This window comes from Sabethes cyaneus, chromosome 1 (assembly GCF_943734655.1).
Source record: "Sabethes cyaneus chromosome 1, idSabCyanKW18_F2, whole genome shotgun sequence".
Taxonomy (NCBI): Eukaryota; Metazoa; Arthropoda; class Insecta; order Diptera; family Culicidae; genus Sabethes; species Sabethes cyaneus.
Window position 1 is genome coordinate 137,338,382 of NC_071353.1, and position 20,516 is coordinate 137,358,897.

At 40.0% G+C, this 20,516-nt stretch overlaps 1 protein-coding gene across 1 annotated transcript in view; it reads left to right on the forward strand.

The window, feature by feature from the left end:
- The first annotated feature begins 626 nt into the window (after positions 1–626).
- Positions 627–20,516, forward strand: part of LOC128733811 (dopamine receptor 2) — a 130,717-nt gene continuing 110,827 nt past the window's right edge. The window contains exon 1 of the mRNA XM_053827622.1: positions 627–1,885. Within this exon, the coding sequence (XP_053683597.1) occupies positions 627–1,885 (1,259 nt within the window). The remainder of the gene's footprint in view (positions 1,886–20,516) is intronic.

Sequence of the window (20,516 nt, forward strand, 5' to 3'; positions counted from 1 at the left end):
TAAACTTTTCATTGCAGTCCCCGGACGAGAAAGTCGCCAGTCGCCAGCCAGAGGGCGCACAACCAACCAACCAGCGAACCAGGAAGTAACCGAGCTATCACGAGGAAAAGCGAGAGCCCACAGTAGCGGGCGGAAGAAGCCGAAAAAGAAAATGCTGCACCATCATCATCGTCGCGGTGTTATCATCATAATAGTGATTTATTCGATTGCCAAATGGCTTGTGAAATTTGTGCAGTAGTGTTCCGGGTTCTAGCCTTCTTCTTCTTTGGGCCGGGCGGCCGCACGGCCGGCAACCAGTTGCCGTTCTACGCTCAACATTGGCACTGACTGCTGCCGAGGCATGATGGGAAGCCGAAAAACCTAACCTCACCGAGCGAGAGTTTATAACTAATGACAAAACTAATTAAAGATAATTGCCGCCAAATTAACACGGGTGATAAACCAGAAAATGATGATTTCATAAATCTAATTGTATAAGCAATTTATCGCCGATAATAGTTTGATTGCAGTTCGCTAGAACCAACCGGTCACCGGGTCGACGCAAAACGCTGAAGCAATAATTCTATCGGCACAGACGAATCACTGAAAAACTGAAAAATTCCGCTCCCTGCCCAGAGCACACAATAATGAATAATGCAACTGATTTCTACTGGGAACTGTCGCAACTGATTAGGTTAAGCAATCTTACCTACTACAATGTCTCGTCGGGCGGTGGCGAAATCTCGGTGACCCTCGATGTGGTGAACTGCTGTGCCACAGAGCCGAACTTTTCAAAGTACCTGGAGGCCCTGCCGAACGACAGGGTCGGACTGTTAGCTTTTCTGTTCCTGTTTTCCTTCGCGACCGTGTTCGGTAACTCGCTGGTCATACTGGCGGTTATCCGGGAGCGGTATCTACACACGGCAACCAACTACTTCGTGACGAGCCTGGCCGTGGCCGACTGCCTCGTCGGACTGGTGGTGATGCCTTTCTCGGCTCTCTACGAAGTGCTGCAGAATACGTGGTTCTTCGGTGAAGACTGGTGCGATATCTGGCGTTCGCTCGATGTTCTGTTCAGTACCGCTTCCATACTGAACCTTTGCGTGATATCGTTGGATCGGTACTGGGCCATAACGGATCCGTTTTCCTATCCGATGAAGATGACTCGAAGGAAAGCGGCGGCCCTGATAGCTGCGGTGTGGATTTGCTCAAGCGCCATCAGCTTCCCGGCGATTGTCTGGTGGCGGGCGGCCCGGGAAGGTGACATGCCACCTTTCAAGTGTACATTTACCGAACATCTCGGCTATCTGGTGTTTTCCTCCACCATATCGTTCTATCTTCCACTGTTGGTGATGGTGTTCACGTACTGTCGAATCTACCGTGCCGCAGCAATACAAACACGATCGCTCAAGCTGGGCACCAAGCAGGTGTTGATGGCCTCCGGTGAGCTGCAGCTAACGCTACGGATACACCGTGGTGGAACCACCAGAGAAAGACCGAACCACCGTCGGGAACAGCAGCATCACCAGCAGCAGCAGCACGAACAGGACCACCAGCAGCACACGGCCACTTCCACACCGGAAGAACCGGACGAAGAACCACTGTCGGCGCTGCAGAACAACGGTCTCGGTGCCCGACATCGGACTCACATGGGCAAAAATTTCTCCCTATCGCGCAAGCTGGCCAAGTTTGCCAAGGAGAAGAAGGCAGCCAAAACGCTCGGCATCGTGATGGGAGTGTTCATTGTCTGCTGGCTGCCGTTCTTCGTGGTGAACCTCCTGTCCGGGTTCTGCATACAGTGCATAGCCCACGAGGAGATCGTGTCCGCCGTGGTCACCTGGCTCGGGTGGATCAACTCCAGCATGAACCCGGTGATCTATGCCTGCTGGAGCAGGGACTTCCGGAGGTGAGTATACTTTCTAAAATTATACAAAGCAGCAATAATAAATCACCCATCATCCAGCGTATCAAGTTGAAATATGTTTCCGTCTGGCGGACAGCAACAGATATGAATCAAACAACGCTAAATGTCACACGAACAAAAGAGCCGCCCCAGCGAGGAACTCCCCGCGGGGGGTGCTAATAAAACCACTAGCGTGCAGCGTGCGACACGCTCCATTCTAATCGCCCGTCTGGTCTCTGGCAGTGATTTTGTACACGTTATATGTTTACCTTTTTAGGCTTTCAGTTTTGGAACGCCCAAAACCGGGTGAAAAACTTGCCTGCACGCACTTTCACTGCAGTAGGATTTTATCTAGCGCGCTGACTGTTGTAGTTAGTTCCGTTTTTTCCCGACATTGTACAAGCTCAATTCAACACAGGTTGTTCCATTTTGCACGCAAGCGGTTCCTTTAAATAAAATATTTGTCATGCAATCTACCGACCGACTGACTGATGGACTGACGCGCTTGTCATTATAATAAATATTCTTTAATGCGGATATGTGGTTGTACCTTGTCACATATAAATAGCGCGAAATGTACATTTTAGCTTATTAAAACAGACAATACAAAATTCATTTAAGTGCCTAAGCTATGTATGCGCTAATTAAACAAATCCAACATGATGAGAATGAATTAATACATATTTACTACTGTAATGTTTGTCTCATATCGAATGGCATGCTAACTAAACTAAAAAAAATATGAGTTTCTGAATTTCCGAGAATTCCGGAACTCCGATTCTACATAAGAATAAGACAAACACAATTATGATTCAAAAGTTGTGTCCTTAAATAAATTGAGCCTTCAATTTATTTATTTCTGTTTTCCATGTTAGGGGTAGCTGTTGATGGCTTGACAGTTCTTCAACTAAGTGAACAATTTTACACTAAGTTAGGAGCGGCTTACGAGAGCAGCGTCACAAAGGAAAGAAGATTTGGAAGATCCGCTGCCGAAAGGTCCAGTTTTACTAGAGCTGTGGCATTAACAACGAACTGGGAACGAGCTTTGTAGTGCTGGGCAGGACCCATGATCGCTTGAATATGAGGATGAAAGGCCGTTTCTCCAATTACTGCATTATCAACGTGCACTGCGGTGGGAAAGAGGCTTTCTATGCGAGGCTGGAGGCAACATACGATAGCTGATCGCCACGTGACATCATGATCGTCGTCTGGGATGAAAACGCCCAAATCGGTAGGGAAGAAGCGGCTAACGATGCTACTTTCGCAGATTTCTGAGGCCTGGTGATCCGAAGCACCGGAAGTTAACCTAGGCGTATTTCTAAAATATAGTAATGATCAAGCACCTGGTCTCCAAGAAGCCAAACCAATGACCAACAAAACCGCCGGTAAGGACCGCCCGCCTACCGGTAGAGCTTTATAAACATAGCCGAGTAACGCTAGCAAGGAATCTAAACTGGGCTATTTCCAATATTTGAAAAGAAGAATGATTGGAAGGAGTGATCCGTCCCATTTACAAAAAGGGTGGTCGGCTCGACTAACATGCAACTATCGCGGAATAATGCTGGCCATCACCTTTTACAAGGTACTTTCTTAAATCCTGTTAAGCCGGTTACGCTATAACCGCTTTAAGGTTTCGTAGGCAATTATCCGGCGGGTTTCATTCACACAGACCAAATTTTCACCATCCGACAGAAATGTCTTGCAGAAATGACGGGAGTACAACGCATCCCATATTTATTTATTTCAAAGCAGCATACGATACAGTTGACCGCGACCAGCTATGTCACATCATGCACGAACTCGGTTTTCCAGGTAAACTGATACGACTGACCAGAGCTACATTAGATCGAGTTCCTTTAACACGCGGCGAGGATTGGAACAGTGTGACTCCTGTATGGTATTCAACGCTCTTTTTTTGTTAAACTGACATTAACATACTATAGTCTCAAGTATGGTTCAGTAACTCAAACTAATTACAACCACAGTCAAAAAAATCTATTTATATAAGAGGCTTATGCCTGTACCGAAAACCAGGTCTCTGACAGGACGTCATAAGAGGCTTATCGGTAACTAAGAACAGATCCCTGACAGGACGTCATGTTTTCGTAGCAATGGGTTGTATTCTCAGTCACCTCACTTCACTGGTCGACTGCTGGACTGCTCGATTGCTCAACTGGTTGACTAGACTGCTCGAATGGACTGGTCGATTAGGCTGCTCGATTTGATTGCTTGACTGGACTGCTTAACTGAACTGCTCGACTGAACTGGTCGATTCGACTGCTCGACTCAACTGCTTGATTGGACAGTTAGACTTGACTGTTTCACTGAACAGCTCGATTTAACTGCTCGAGTGGACTACTTGACTTAACTACTCGACTCGACTGCTTGATACATTTGCTTGACTTACTACTCGACCCGACTGCTCGACTTAACTGCACGACTGAACTGCTCGACTGGACTGTTCGATTCGACTGCTCGACTGGACTGCTTGACTGGACAGCATGATTTATCTGCTCGACTCAACTATTCGATTCGACGCTTGACTCAACTGCTCGATTCAACTGCTTGAATTCACTGCTCGACTGGACTACTCGACTTAACTGCTCGAATGAACTGCTTGAATCAACTCGATTGGACTATTCAAATCGGCTGCTCGATTAGACTACTCGATTTGATTGCTCGACTCAACTAAAAGCTTGATTCAACAGCTCGACTAGACTTCTTGACTTAACTGCTCGACTTAACTGCTTGACTCAACTGCTCGACTGAACTGCTCGACTCAACTGTTCGACTTAACTGCTCGACTCAACCGCTCGACCGGAAGACTTGACTGAACAGCTTGATATTACTGCTCGACTAAACTGCTCGATTTGACTGCTCGACTTGACTGTTCGACTCGACTGCTTGACTCGATTGCTTGATTCGACTGCTCGACTCGGCTGCTATACTCGATTGCTTTTCGCGATATCATATGGTCGGTGTTAAATCAGACCGGACAAAGTCGCAAAAAATGAAAAATGAGTTAATGATAGCAAACGCTCAATAATTTTCTAAGCAACATTTTCTCTACTCAGACTACATAAATGTTGCATAAAATCCAATACGACCATAAACGACCATTTGTTTCAGTTTCCGGCTATGACTCTTTTATGTACAACATCTAACAGTTATAATATGCAATATAAGAACTCAAATAACTAATACAAAGATTAAACATCTTTGCAAACACTGGCCAATGAAATGTATCCGCAGTTTTCGGAATTCTGAACAGACATTTATATTTTCTAGATCTTAAGATTCGGGATCAACTAGTACAATTATAAACACTTACAATTTCTTAGTTTAAGGAAAAAATACAGAAAAGTCACGACGGATTGTTTCACGTGACAAATTAAAATCAAATACAGAAGCAAAAGTTGATTAAAAGCTCGCGATATACCGGTGAAAGAGCAAAACAAGCTAAATATTTAATTCTTCCCTGCAACCTATTGACAGCAAACAGTGCTCTTGGGATGTTCCTTAATATCTAAAATGTCTCCAAGTGGATTAATCGACCTCGACTTTCGTAACCCGGCAAGTGGGTTAGGTTTTGCCATGATAGACGATGCAGAACAAATCATAAGAAGCAGCGTTGAACCGGCTCAATCCTTTTCGTCCCAGTTTGATAATATGGATGCCGTACAGCGAAACCTATTCGAGAGTCGCACGGACGAATGAACGGTACATCATGACCAAAGTTCTGCATGCCTTGTCAAGACTATAGGAAATATTCCGTTTAAACGAATAACGTCGATATCCTTCACCTGGTGGTCGAAACGTTAGATTTCGGTACTACGGAGCTTGCAGTTAAAAATGACAGATTCTCGAACACGAGCGAAAGAAATAATAAAGTATTTTTCAGGATTGGCGAGCATGGAGTTCAGATTGCACCGATACGTATTTAAAGGTGTCAAGCTCACGGTGAGAATAGTTTGCATCAACCTTGGTGCATATCTTGATGTAGATCTCTTTTTGAATGAAGGATAAACGAAGCACGTGATTAACATCATTGAAGTACAGCAGGAAGATTACCGGTCCAAAATGACTACCTTGAAAGATTCCAGATGAAACATTTGATTGAAAATCTGCAGCTGTCATAATCAGTTGACGATCAACGAGATTGGAACCGAACTAATGCAACGCACTGCCGCTAATACCGAGTCTTTCCAATTTAGCAATCGAAATAGCATGATTGATATTGTCAAACGCCGTAGACGTCCATTTGAGCGCGATTTGCTAAGCTTTCGGCAACATATGATGTGAGACATAGGAGATTCGTAGTAGTTGATCTACCTTCGATGACTTCATGTGAATCAGTTATTGTTTACAGTGTGACAGTAGCGGAGTCATGACTACAAACTCAAAAAACTAGGAAATGGCAAGAAAAAATTGCTACCAAGGAGCTTGGCAAAAAATTTTAAGCCAAAGAAAAATTTTTAAGCTACCAACCAAATTCTGAACCTGGACTAAATTCTGAACCAAATTTTGAACAAATTTTGAACCAGATATTAAACCACATTCTAGACCAAAACCAGATATTCGACCAGGACCAAATTCTTGACTTAAACCACTTGTTGGATCAAATTTAGAACCAGATTTTGGAACAGGACCAGGTTATAAACCAGATTTTGGACCACATTTTTGATCAGGTTTCTTGGGCCACAGTTTTTACCTTTGTTATACTATAACAAAGGTTTAGGAATTGGTCGAAAAACACGAAATTGATCCGAGGCCCGGAGGGCCGAGCCACATATACCAATCGACAGGGTTCGACGAACTGAGCAATGTCTGTGTGTGTGTGTGTGTGTATGTGTGTATGTATGTGCGGGGCGCAACTTTTCTATCGCCTGTTTCTCGGAGATGGCTGAACCGATTTGTTCGCTATTAGTCTCATTTGAAAGGTATTATTGCCTAGTATATCATCATTGAATTGTTTCGTGGTCCGACTTTTCGTTTGAAAGTTATAAGTAAAAACGTGAAAATTACGTGACACGATTTTCTCCGGAACCAAATGACCGATTTCAACGATCTTAGTATCGAATGAAAGCTCTTATTAAGGCTAAATTTTTCGAAAAAATTTTATTGAAAACAAATGAGTAGTTTAAAAGTTATGCTTAAAAAACCTGTTTTGACAAGGTAATAATTATCGCCTGTTTCTTAGAGATGGCTAAACCGATTTAGGCGCTATTAGTCTCATTTGAAAGGTAACATAGCCTAATAGATCACTATTGATTTGTTTTTTGATCGGACGTTTAATTTGGAAGTTATGAGCAATTGAATATAACGCATTAAAATTTACAATAATTTATAACGATTTCATCCAAGATAGTTTATCTAGTTTGATTTATTTTGGCATCAAAGTAGAGATTTTAATGCTGCAAATATATCTGCAAAATTTCCAAGTCTTCTGGTTTTGCCGATCAAAAGATATTAACCCTCCAACACTTGTGCCAACTTTTGTAATACGGTTACTCGCGCACACAATGGTCCAAAACCAAAAAGACATGCGCTCTAGAGTTTTGACTGGGAAAACTTGGTTTTAAATTTATGGAACCTTCGTAAGAATTTCTTGAAATTGAAAGCTCTATCGTCTGGTGGAATTTAAATTTTGATTAATCCCCCTAAAAGTGAAATAAAAAAATTATTTTTCTTCAGCTTCAATATAACATATTGATGTGTTCTGCAAAGTTTTAGAACATATTATTACAAGAAATTTTGTTGAATACAGTAACCTTCTATCTATTCAGCGAAGATAGCAAAATCTTATTTATTGTGTATATAAATTTGTAAAATCAGTTTTTCTATTTTAGCTCTTTTTGTAATTATTGTATGACTTGTTCATGTACTACAAAATTGTACAAATAGTAAAAATACACAACTTTGCTGAAAATAGCATACCTCTATGTTTGCTTGTTTAGGAACCGTAGAACTTTGATTATAAAAAATACCCAAATTTTGACCCCGAATTACTAGACTACCAGCAGACGGATACATTTTAAACATTTTACATTTGCTGATAGTTTTGCTGCATACAGACACCATTTTTCCATATGAAGAAATGAGATAAAATTCCAGTTGGGGTCAATTGCGGTACACCTCACATGCTGACTGCTTCGTTTCTGTGATGTCAGTTTATGCTGATCTATTTTCCCAACAATTTAAAATATTGATGCATTGAATAATTATGACATTTTGCTCATAACAAGGTAATTGAAGAATATACGTTAGTTAAACAGCGATTTGTAATATGGCATTCAAAAACCTACACGTGTTGTACAAAATGTGTGAGTAATTGAAGGTTAATAAAAATTGATGAAATTTATTGATGTCAATCAAAAAGAATGGCATTACAGGAATTTATGCATAGTTCAAAAACCTATAAACTAGACCTTTACTACGGAATGTATATGTTAAAGAATAATATTTCCTCTTACAACTTGCTTTTTTTGCACTTACTCAAATTAGTAACAACCAACTTACCCTTTCTCAGTAATTTCATGAAAAAAGGAACTATCAAAATTTATAAGTGCTGCTATTTTGTTCAAATTTTGTAAACTTATACAGTTTCCAAAAATTTTATGAAAACCAACGCACTACGCAACGTTAACCAATAGATGAATTATGTTCCAAAGACGTGTCGATTTCTATCTCAAAGAGCAAGTAAGACCGTATAACAAAGGTTCCTTTCACCACTAGGTGGATTAAATCGGGTTTTTATTCAGTTTTCAAACCACCAACCAGATTATCGATCAGGTTTTGAACCATATTTCATTTTTTATCTACGTTTGTTTCAAATTTTGGCACCCAGGTTCTGTACTTGCACCAGATTATGGACCTTGTATTGATTCTGGACCATATTTTTTATCACATTTAGACCAGATTTTCAAACAAGCTTGGGTCCAGACTCTGGTAGCCGTCCAGAATATTGTTAGGGCCACATTATTGATCACATTATCAGATTTTAAGCCATCAAACAAATTTTGGATCAGGTTTTCAATTAAATTCTGGACGTAGACCTATTTTGGACCAGAACAAAATTTGGGCCACATTTATTTATCAGATCAGACCAGGTTTTGTAACAAATTTTGGAACAGTTTCTAACTAGATTCTGGGCCAGATTTTGGAAGCTATTTTCGATTAGATTTTAGATGTTGACGTTGGACCTTCATCAGATTCTGGATCAGATTTTGGACACGTCCTTCTTGTCACTTGCCGTTCCAACTTTCATCTCCCGTTTGCCCTTCACAATCTACTAGTAGTCCTCAATCGGCGTTAGCTCCGGCGTGTCGGCCGGATTCCACACTTTGAGAACCACAGTGACGCCATTGTCGTTGTACCACTGCACTGTATGGTCAAATTTTAATATTGTCAGCTGATTAAGTCGGGCCAGAAAAGGTAGACATTTTCATGTGAAAAGATAGTGACCTTTTCTGAAGGCGCCTCTTTTGATAAATTTTGTGGTACCAAAACTTCACTTTTCTGACCGTAGCTGTTGATTACTTGCCAAATGAAGAACTTTTATGTTTTTTTTTGTTTTGCAGTCTTACGAGGTATAAAATTTTTGTCCCGCAATTTGTCCGATCCTACGTAAATGCTCCAGAACGACACAATCGAATTTTGTCACTAAATTCGCGTAGCTCTGCCTTGAGAGTTCTTCTTTGTTTTCAGTTACAGTCCGGCCAAACTTGTGGCTTGAAGCTTCTCAAACCATTTTCTGCCATCGCCGCTGCATGGGTGAAAACACCATGGCTTTGGAATAATTCTACAGTTTGACCAAATCTCCAACGGATTGTCTGGAATGTCCTTTACGAACATGCAGGATTGATTCGCACTTGTTGTTATCATTCTTCGCGTGATTCTGGAAAAAAATAATCGTGGAATAACTTTAGCAAATGTAAAATGTATAACAAACTAATCCAAACTGTTCAAAAACCACAACTGTATGTGATTTATAATATAAAATATAAGATTACCGTTCCAAAATCTACTGGCTTCTATACGCTACATGCACATAGCGCTGCTTGTTTCAGCTAAACGCGTAGGAGTTACCCACTCGATGCCACCGCCAGTCAGTGGGCCACTAAGATGACGTATTAAAGCCACAATCCGGAGAGTAAATCTGTCATCCGTATGAGAAATGACGCCGAAATTAGATCACCAGTGAACCGAGTCAAGGGATGCCAACCCAAACGTCACCCAACCGAGTACCGTACCGCTTGGTTCAATGGAAAACACCGAGAATCGATTGTGTACAATTGCCAACCATCTCGCACACACAAACAAAAGCCATCCTGTTCCTGTTCCTGCCCCGCCTCCCCGCACCGCAGACAAACATTACAACGATTTCATCTTGAACGCTTCAGGAAAACCGAACAGAAAAAAAGGCTATACATCCTCATATCAGTTCCGGTTATTGCCCTGGAATGCTATCAGAAATGCTTTATTTACTCCAAACTGGGGTGGTTTTCAAGTCCGGAGAGTGCCCTAGCGTAATGGAAGTTATCCTATTTGGATGGCTCCATGGCCACCGGGGAACGGATGGCAGTTCGGACTATAGTTTCTCAGCTTGTTATTAAGCTTCCGAAGAGGAAATGTCTCGCTTCCTATGACCGACACAAGCCTGCTCTTATTTAAACCTACACTCTGCCCCGGGGACCGACCGTCTTGCGTGTAGCGTCTCAGTGGTCACATTTGCGTTTAAGTCACGTCGCCGGCCGCCACCGGGAATCCGTATCGGATGTGCGATTTGCCTTCCTGAATTCCAATGGGACGCCCTTGTGACGATCAACCGACATAAGCGGTTTGTTTTTGCCCCCTTTTGTGTGACCCAACCGCCCCTGGTGCTGCTTTCGAACGCAATTACTGCGCTGCCTTTGGCCATCGTCGTCGTCGTCGTCGTCGTCAGCCTCATCATCATCATCAGCATCCAATATCAGCTGTGGTTCTGCCTTGGAGTGTAGTAAGGTCATGCTAGCTGATGACGTATAGCGAACGGAAAATACGTTGTCTCATCTTGTTGAATGCCAAATGGCCTACGCCGAAGGCGAAGTGGACTGGAATATAGAGCAGCAGCAGCAGTAGGGCAAGGCAGCGAGCCAAAGCCGGAATAACCACCACTAGAACGATGGAAAATGGTGGAAAAAAATCTTTTGGGATCAAGCACCGGAAGGATGTGAGGGAAATCCTACAGTGCAGAGCTGAAGCCGCTGAATTAAATATAAGCCAGCGTATCGTATCATCGTAGGACGAGGATATAGTGGACGATACGATGGTGGGTCGAGCGATTTTGTGGGACGCCCAGCTGCAATCAAGCTGCGATGGCTTAAGTAAACATTAATTTTGCTTAAGTAATATTCCACTGCAGCCGGTTGTATATATGTATGAATATCGTCCGGCTCCGGAACTTTGTTGCTTCGGGAAAAGAAGGAAACTACGAAAGGTCGAGTTCAAAACTTTCCCGAATGGACTAAGTAGGTCGAATGTCTTTAAATACCCTCACTGCACTGTAATTTTAGTATTGAATATTTTAAAAGCACGATAGTTGTCATATCAGCAATTATGGTTTGAAATTATAATGAATTGCGATAGTCTGCAATTTTGTTTGAACTAGTGACAGGAATGGCGTTGCATGTGCGAAGCACAGAAGTCCCTTAGTTTGCTACTTACTTTTTTAAACGAGCAAAGCGCTCTAATGAAGCTGAAGTGCAACGAGCTTGGCATTACATTTTCATTTGGATATGGATTTTCTTTTTAAAACAAAACAAGTAGTGCTTTTAAATTACCTTCCATGCTGTGGTTATGCGTTTTGGGAGTTGCTCTTAACACGGCCGTATTCAGATCTTGGTGGAAGAAGGAAACCAAAACTTTGCAACATGCAGTAGATCTGTTTTGTTGTTATATTGATAAAATCTAGCCTTAACTTGGATTTAATTTCAATGCACATTGGGCCCAAAACAGAGGCTCTACTTTGAAAAATGTTATCACGGCATTCTTCTAGCCAATCTGAACACAGAGAATAAATTTTCATGAATAGGATTTTTGTTTCAAACAAAATACTACTTTTGAAATTTACAGAATCAATGACGACTTCCCAACAAACATGTTTGTTGCATAACAGCTTATTAAGCGAATATTACCAGGTAATTAGCTATACAACGGTTGAATAAGCTACTAATCAAAAAAAATGTTTGTTGTGGGTTATTTCTCCTTAATTGTGTTCTCACGTGTTTTTCAACTCGGTTGCGTTATTTTTATTTATTATATTGTTTATCTCTATGTTATTTTATTTTATCCAAACTCAATGTATTCTCGATTTTGTGAGTTAGAGTTTAAAATCGATCTTAGTAGCTTAGTATATTTCCAAGTCAGAATTATTGCACAATTTTCTTTGACTTTTTCTCTTAATATCATCATCATCATCATCTGTCTGTTTTTCTGTCATTATTTGGGTCATTTTCATAGTATCGTTTCTGAGTCGTTTTTGTCATGAAATTATAATATTTTGATGCGTTCAACGGCAATGGCCCGAATAATGGACCCCTTTTGTTTGATTCTTGCAACATTTTTCGTTTCTGTGCCTGTTTTTAGTGATTTTTGTGTTATATTGGGATCTTCTCCGTGTTTTTCAATTTATTTTGTTTTACTTTATTTTGCGTCAGTTTGGGTAACTTTTTTTGCATTCCTATTAGTGTTGGGTAATTTTTATGTTATTTTTATATGTTGTTTTGTATTGTTCTGATATTGAATTTTATTTTTTTTTTTTTTCATTTGGGGCCCTAAAGTGATTTCTATTATTTTTGTAACCCTTTTTGCATAATTTTTATGCTAATTTTTGTGTAATTTTTGTATCAATTGTATATCAGTTTCATTTCGTATCATTTTTTTATCATTTCGTGATGTATTAGTATCAGTTTGATGTCATTCTTGTGTTAATTTTAGTCATTTTAAAATATTTGTATTATTTTTTAATCACTTCCATAATGTATTCTATTCTTGTATAATATTTATATCGATTTTTGCATTATTCATGTGTCACTTTCGTGTGATTTTTGCGTCATTTTTGTATTATTTTTGTAGTTTTATCATTACTAACTTACTAACATTACTATTACTAACTGATTACTCGATCTTATTGTAACGAAAATTTTCATAATGCTAGAAGCAAAACCTTTTTCTTCATTTTATTCATGTGTTTATCCCTTCTGTTGTCCCCTAGCCTCTTGAAACTCTGTCTTCTTTTCGGTAATCGCTATAAAGCGAGACAAAGCCTTTTTACGGTTTTGAACCGCCCCTTACTAATGGTCACCCTATTTCTCCCTTCTAGAAACCCACTCTTGTCGTCCAGCCGCTCGTATAACTTCTATATTTTCAACTGCAAGAGAAACGTGTTTGAACCTTCCTTATTTCTTCCTCATCGCCCCGTCCTATTCTTGTTGACTACTTCTATGTCAGCTCCATCTTCTATCACGTAGCTAATTATGCATCTGTTTGTCTGAAAAGCGCTATAATCGAAGAGAAACAAAGCCTTTTTCATATATCAATACTCAAAGGCCACTATTGCCCTCCCCCTAGACTCCCCCGCCTTCTCGTTTCCCAGCCACTTACGCAACTGCAATCGGTCTCAATGCAAAAGCAACGCAACCCCTTTTACTTATGTCAATGTCAATGTCAAGTCAATGTCCTACTGTCACGTAGCCTATTATGCGTTGGTTTGCTGTCTTAATACCTCAAAACGGAAGAGAAACAGTCTTTTTTTCATATATCTCGCTTTCCTAAAAAAATAAATATCAGTTAACTGAAGTTTTTGGCGCGTCTTAGTAGAATACGAAACCTAAAATTAAAAAAGAAGAAGAAAACAAATACGTATCTGTCGTGAATAAAAATATACATAGAATTAAATTGGATAAGTTTTCTTCTTCTTTTTTAATTTTAGGAAATATCAGTTAGTTATTTGGAAGCCTTTCTCTTATTAATTGCGTCAAATAATTTTAGGTCTACATTCATTTTCGACTCGAAAATAGGCGAAAAAATTGCTGGTAACTTAATTTGTTAGAAAGAGATTGTCAACGTAAACAAAATGGCGTTTATTGCATCCGAAGTACAGTCTGATTGTTTTGTAAATATGACTGAAATACATTTTTAAAACATCCATAACTTTTGAGGATATAAACAGATACAGTCAATTTACACTTGCTTTTACAGGTTTTTTGTTGTACTTTTAAGTAGGAGTCTTTCTAGAACACTATGAACACGTAAAAATTGGCCAGAATAAGTCAGGGTTTAAAAACTGTTTTAAAGCGTTGTCCACGAATAACGCTTCATAGATAATTTCCATGAAGAGATACAAGTATGCTGTCTTTGACAAAGTTGTTTGTATTAATATTTACTACAACTTTGCTGAAAGTACCAGACCTGTATCTCGAATATACAAGAAAATAAATTTCGTATCTCACTTTTAAGGGACCTCACAAGGAGGTTGTTCCTAAAGAAGAAATGTCCTCACCAAGTCCTCACCAAGAAATGTTCCTAAAGACACTACATGCGAAAAACTTCACGTTTCGGCGCAATATCACACGATCACGTATTTCGCTATTTGAACCCCTTGCACCATCTCTAGGGGGCCCAAAAACGGCTGGAACCTCAGTGTAGGGAAGAACTGGATACAGGGAGTTGTACGAATTTTGTTGAAAAAAAAAATCCGATCAAAAATACCCGATCAGTTGATTCTAACAAAAATCTTACAGAATTGTTGCTCAAGTTGATATTTCTATCAAATTTTGTTATAAATGTGATAGAAAAACTTAAGACACACAAAATTTTCTATCTAGTTCTGTTACTTATAACACGCTTTGTTACAATTTGGTTATACAGCAAGACAGAATACTAATTTTTGTTACTCATCTTGCTATAAACTAGATCAAATTATATCATAATTTGATATATTTGTGATATGCCTAGAGCAAATTTTGTTACAATTTTTGTTATTTTAACTACTAACGAAACCAAGTTTATAACAAAACGCATAGGAGATTTTGTTATAAAATATTTGTTATTTGGAACTCATCCTGTTATAAATTTGATATTTTCATTTGATCGGGTATGCCCCAAAATCTGATCAAAAATGTAATCGAAAAGCTGGTTTATAAATTGTCCTAGCATGAAAATTGGGTCCAAAATTTGCTCCAAAATCCGATAAAAAAGTGCTGCAGAATCTGGTCCAGGCACAAAACCTGGTCTTGCTCCAGTACGTGGTTCAAAATCTGGTCTCACATCTGATCCAAAGTGCTATCTAAAATGTGATCCAAAACATTATTCAAAACCTGGTCCAAATTTGATAAAAATGTGGACCAAAATCTGGCCCAGAATCTGATGGAGGTTCAACATCTGATTCGGGTCCAGAATCTAGTGCAAAATATGGCCAAAATCTAATTAAAAATATAGTGCAGAATCTAGTTCAAGTTTGGTCCAAAATTTTTTACAAAATCTGGAACAAAATTTGATGAAAAATGTGATCTGCGATCGTTCAAAACACGATCGAGAATCTGGCTCGAAACCTGATCCATTATCTGGTTGCTGGTTTAAAATCTGATCTAAAATGTGGCCCGAATTTCAGTTTATATTTCGGTTCAGTTCCAGAATCTGCACCTAAATTTGATACAAAAAAAAAGCCGTGAGTTTTATACTGTCTTTAGACCCTTCTTTATCGAGAGACTTCGCAGCCGGCTGTTGGAGTACAGGAAAATTATGGGGCCAGTGCAACGATCCCACTGACTCTATCTAGCAAACACCGCCTAGCCGAGATTCGAACATACAACGACTGGCTTGTTAGACCAGCATCGTACCTAACTGGGCGATTAAAATTGATACAAAATCTGGTATAAAATCTGATAGTTATGTGATCCATAATCTGATTTAGAATATGATGCAGTTCCAAGATCTTGTTCAGGTCCAGTAGCTCATCCAAAATCTGATAAAAAATGAGGTCCAAAATCTTATTGTAACTCTGCTCCAAATCAGATAACAATTTGGTCCACAATCTGGTGCAGATCCAGAATATGGTCTAGACCAAGTCTCAAGATCTAATCCAAAGTCTGATTTAAAAGCAGGTCAAAAGTCTGATTAAAACTATGGTTCAAAATTTGGTTCAGAAACAAATCCAAATCTGTTCCAAAATCTGAAACAAAAGTTAATAAAAACTGCAGTTCACAATCTAGTTCAGGTCCAAAATATAGTTTAAAACCTGATGCAAAATCTGGTTGCTAGTTTCAAAACTGATCAAAAAACTATGGCCCAAAATCTGTTCAAAAATGTGGTCTAAAATTTGGTTAAGAATTTAGCCCTTATAGTCTAGTCTTGTTACAAAATTTGGAACAAAATCTGATAAAAAATATGTGGTCCTGAATGTAGTGCAGGTTCCGAATCTGGTTGGTGGTTATTTTATCTTATCAAAAATAATAAACTTGAAAGGAACACGGATTTAGGAACCGAGGCAGTGCTAAATTGGGTCTTCGCCAAGAGCGCCACAGTGTCACACTACGGTTCAAAGGATCACTGAAACAGGGGAGTTGGCACAAACGAATTCCGCTTTCTGACGATAATTTATCATTCTTAAAAATTTATTCGTGATCTATTGAAGATTGTTTGATATTTTACTGAAAAGCAATGCTTATAAATCTAATATTCAATTTATGCAATACACCTGAATAGATGCAATATATCGCAGGCAACTCATGGGCAGTCAAACTATGCTATGCTATGTTATGCCTGAAACAATGCCATATACTGCTTATTCTTTGCTGTTTCTAGTACAGATGAAATGAACTGAGCATTGCCAAACGACCAACCAACGATTTGAGCAAATCACTTGCAGTCATGTTTGTCTAAGTCGCAGTCTAAAAAACTAAACTTTCAGATCTAAAATATCAGTCAAGAGCAAGAAAATTGACTGACAGGTTAGTCGTTAGCAATCATTCAGTACTGCAATTCATGAAGGGTAGAAAACTGAGAAAGACAAACGCTGTCAGCAGTTCAGTAGTCATGTCCATGGGCTGACAGATGAAAAAATAATACCAGGGGTACAACTGTATGCGCTGAATGCGTTTGTTGAGCACTGCTCAAATTATACCAGCTTGTCTTGTAGGAAACATACAAATTTCATAAAAGTTCAAATTGATGGGATCATGAACAAATCATGAACATTCATTCCCGTATAACAAGGCCATAAACGAACGTTGAAAGCCTTACATGAAAATTTGAATTTTGAACTGGCTCTCTAAACGTAAGGTATAATCCTAAATCACAACATAACCATATTATCTACCACTGCTTGAATTCCAGCCGCGTACGTTTATTGCACTTTATATTGCACGTACATAAACGCGTATGAACGATTTACGAGCCGTCAGTTCAACATTAATTACGGCTATCAATTAGACGGTATCTCAGCGAAGGTGTGAGCAGAATGATAAATTGTCCCCAGGATGCAAGAATTGCCGTCACCCGAATAGAAAAAAAAAACTATGCTGATGCACCGGCGCGGCGCGGCGTAGCGTTCATTTAGCGAATTTAAGGGGGCAGCAAGATAACGTTTCGTCCGGAACCGAGCATATTTCCAGTTTATATTGCAATAGTCATATTCTCGAGCATCGAACATTGCGATTTGCATACCGGAAACAATTCTGCCCGTTTGCTATTAATTCTCACTGGCACTGGCGTTCATACCGTCCGTCGTCGTCGTCCTCGCGTCCGTTTCTCTTTGGCCTGGCATTCTGGCAAACTGAATCCGAAACGAAAATATTCGTGCAAACGCCAACTCGCGCGCGAATTACGGAGCGGAAAGTTGATCGCTAGGAATTCAAAACAAAAAGTTATGAAAACGGATCAATAATGCACATTCGCTTGGTTCGGTTTGATCCGCACGTTCAGTTTCTCTTTCATGTCCGTCAACATAATGCGCACAAAATAGCATAGCAGCTGGCACTGCCTAGTGCTAAGCGTATGCTTAACCTGTGCTCAACTTACTGATTGGCTTTGAAGCAGTGCGCTGTGAAATATTTTGATTGAAGGCTACTTATCGGCTTTGATTTGAATATAACTTAATTAACCGGTAGGCATAGCGCACGGAAGAGGATTTATTAGATTATTAGATTCCACGGGATACAACTGTAAGTAAATTGTTGCAATCGATCATCACTGCAGCAAAAGCAGTGAGATGTGACACCGGATAATAACGTCGATTATTGGGCTGTTTATGGGAAAGCTTGCACATACTATTTACCTAGCACTCTAGCAGTATCTTGCATTCAAATCAAACTCTAAGCTGGTTTGATACTTCTGTATAATGCCGGTCCATCAATAACTAACATTTGAATTATCATCATCGATGTAGCTAATGTTTCCACAAATTTCCGTCATCCAGCAGAGCGCAGCTCTGCCCACGATTCCACCGCCATGCCACACCAGCAACAACGTTGGGAATTTTCCGGGATCAAATAAAATCGCTACTTCATTCGTTCACTTCCCGTTCGCAGTAAATAAAACACACAAACGAAAATAATAGCTTCCAATTTGAAATCAAAATACAATCAAACTGTAGTATAGTAACTGATTGTGCACGGGCACTTACCAGCGACACCGCCGCGGCATGGCGGCGGTATGTCCTGGCAGTGGCCGGCGGTGTGCTCTCCCGGTTGTAAAAGTCAAAACCATCTGCTTTCTTCTGTGTGACCTCTACGGACGGGGCGTTTTCCACCGGGCGAACATCAACTTTCTTTAACTCAATTGGGACTTCTTTTATTTTCTTTTTTTTCCTTCTGCACTCCAGAACCTATTCCTGCACAGGTGAACCCGATTCCCGATTTATTTTTTCCGGTAAGCGAACGAAAAATTGATTTTGTTTTCTTTCAATTTTGTCTGTTGACTTTTGGCGCGCCCGGGGAATCGACGTCGTCGACGACAACGAGGACGACGACAACGGTAATGTTGGTGGCGGTTGTGTTCGTTCGTTCTGCCGAGCGTTATGGCTACGTGTGCTAGTTCATACTGTGCAGGATTCCTGCAGGATTGAAGTCCAAAATGGTGAACCCCGGAAAATTGAATCACGCTCATATGGGCTTTGAATGCAGCCAAAGCCGGAGCACAAAGCCGGCCAAATGATTTCACTGCCAGAAAAGTTGTTGCTTTCCAGGTCGCTGAAGTTGGTACAATTTTTTTTTCATATTTTTAGTAAAATAAAGAGAAAAAATATCTTTTACGGTGAACTTTTCAGTCCAGTTCGCTATAGCAATGGATTGACGCAATTTAGGTTATTTTTGCTCTCTGTAACTGTTGAGCTAGCATTTGCAGAATGAGGATAAAACCTCTGTACAAATTCTGCTCTAAAGTCAAGTTTTAAAGAAAGTTATATAACATCATAATCCGATGATGAGAATGCAAGAAAAAAATGGGTTAGTCTCATTTGAAATCCTCGAACATTTTGATACTAAATGTTAAAATCTGATGCTTTTTTTGTCTTTGTCAATAAATTTGTAATATGACCAACGCGACAGTAGAACTGTCAGAATACTCGCTTAAGGTTGCAATGGAGGAATCGACTGACACAGTTGTCTATGCTGACGACGACGAGGACATCAAGACTAGAAGCGCAAAAGTCTCTGAGAAACGTTGTACTTATTGTCAGCTTGTCAAACACCATTATTAAGCAAGACCTTTAAACCGCCTATTCATTTTTAACCAAATCATTTGTGCTACTAAGAGCTTTCATTTAGTATTAATTTTGTTACAACCGGTTGAGTGGATCCGGAGAAAACCAATGCCACTACCAATAACTTTTAACGGCAAGATCGTCAGATTACGTTTATGGTAGCCAGCTCAAAATCTTCCTTCCCTTCCCTTTTTTCGTTTACCAACATACTCCCATAGCCATAGGAAACCATCACGAAAAGTAAAAATTGGTTCAACTAAGCACACTAGTATGAAGAAGATATTGCAACTCAAGAAGATATTGCAAATTGTATGTACTGCGTGTGCAGTCCGATTTTCGGAAGCAGCCGAAAAAATTCTGGAGCTTTGTCAACTCTAAAAGGAAATGTTCCTCTATCCCTTCCAACGTGTATTACGACGACGTTGAGTCGAACTCAATCTCTGACTCCTGCGAGATGTTTGCGAAATTCTTCGCCTCAGTTTTCGCTGATGAAACTGCTCCCGATAGTATTGCTGGAATTGCTGCTGCACCTGTTCCGGCCGATTTGGTGGACTTGGGTTTGTTTACCATTACTACTGACATGGTGATAACTGCCGCCAAAAAACTAAAGCGCTCCTTTTCTGCGGGGCCTGATGGTATCCCAGCCGTAGTTTTGAGTCGTTGCATTGCAGTGCTGGCCAATCCGTTATGTTCTATTTTTAATAAATCTTTTGAACAAGGCAAATTTCCCGCCATTTGGAAACAGTCGTTCATGTTCCCCGTATTCAAATCGGGTGATCGTCACAATGTGAGGAATTACCGTGGAATCATCAGTCTTTCTGCATCATCAAAACTGTTTGAAATAATAGTGAGTAGCGTGATGCTGTCCTGCACTAGGAATTACATTTCAACGGC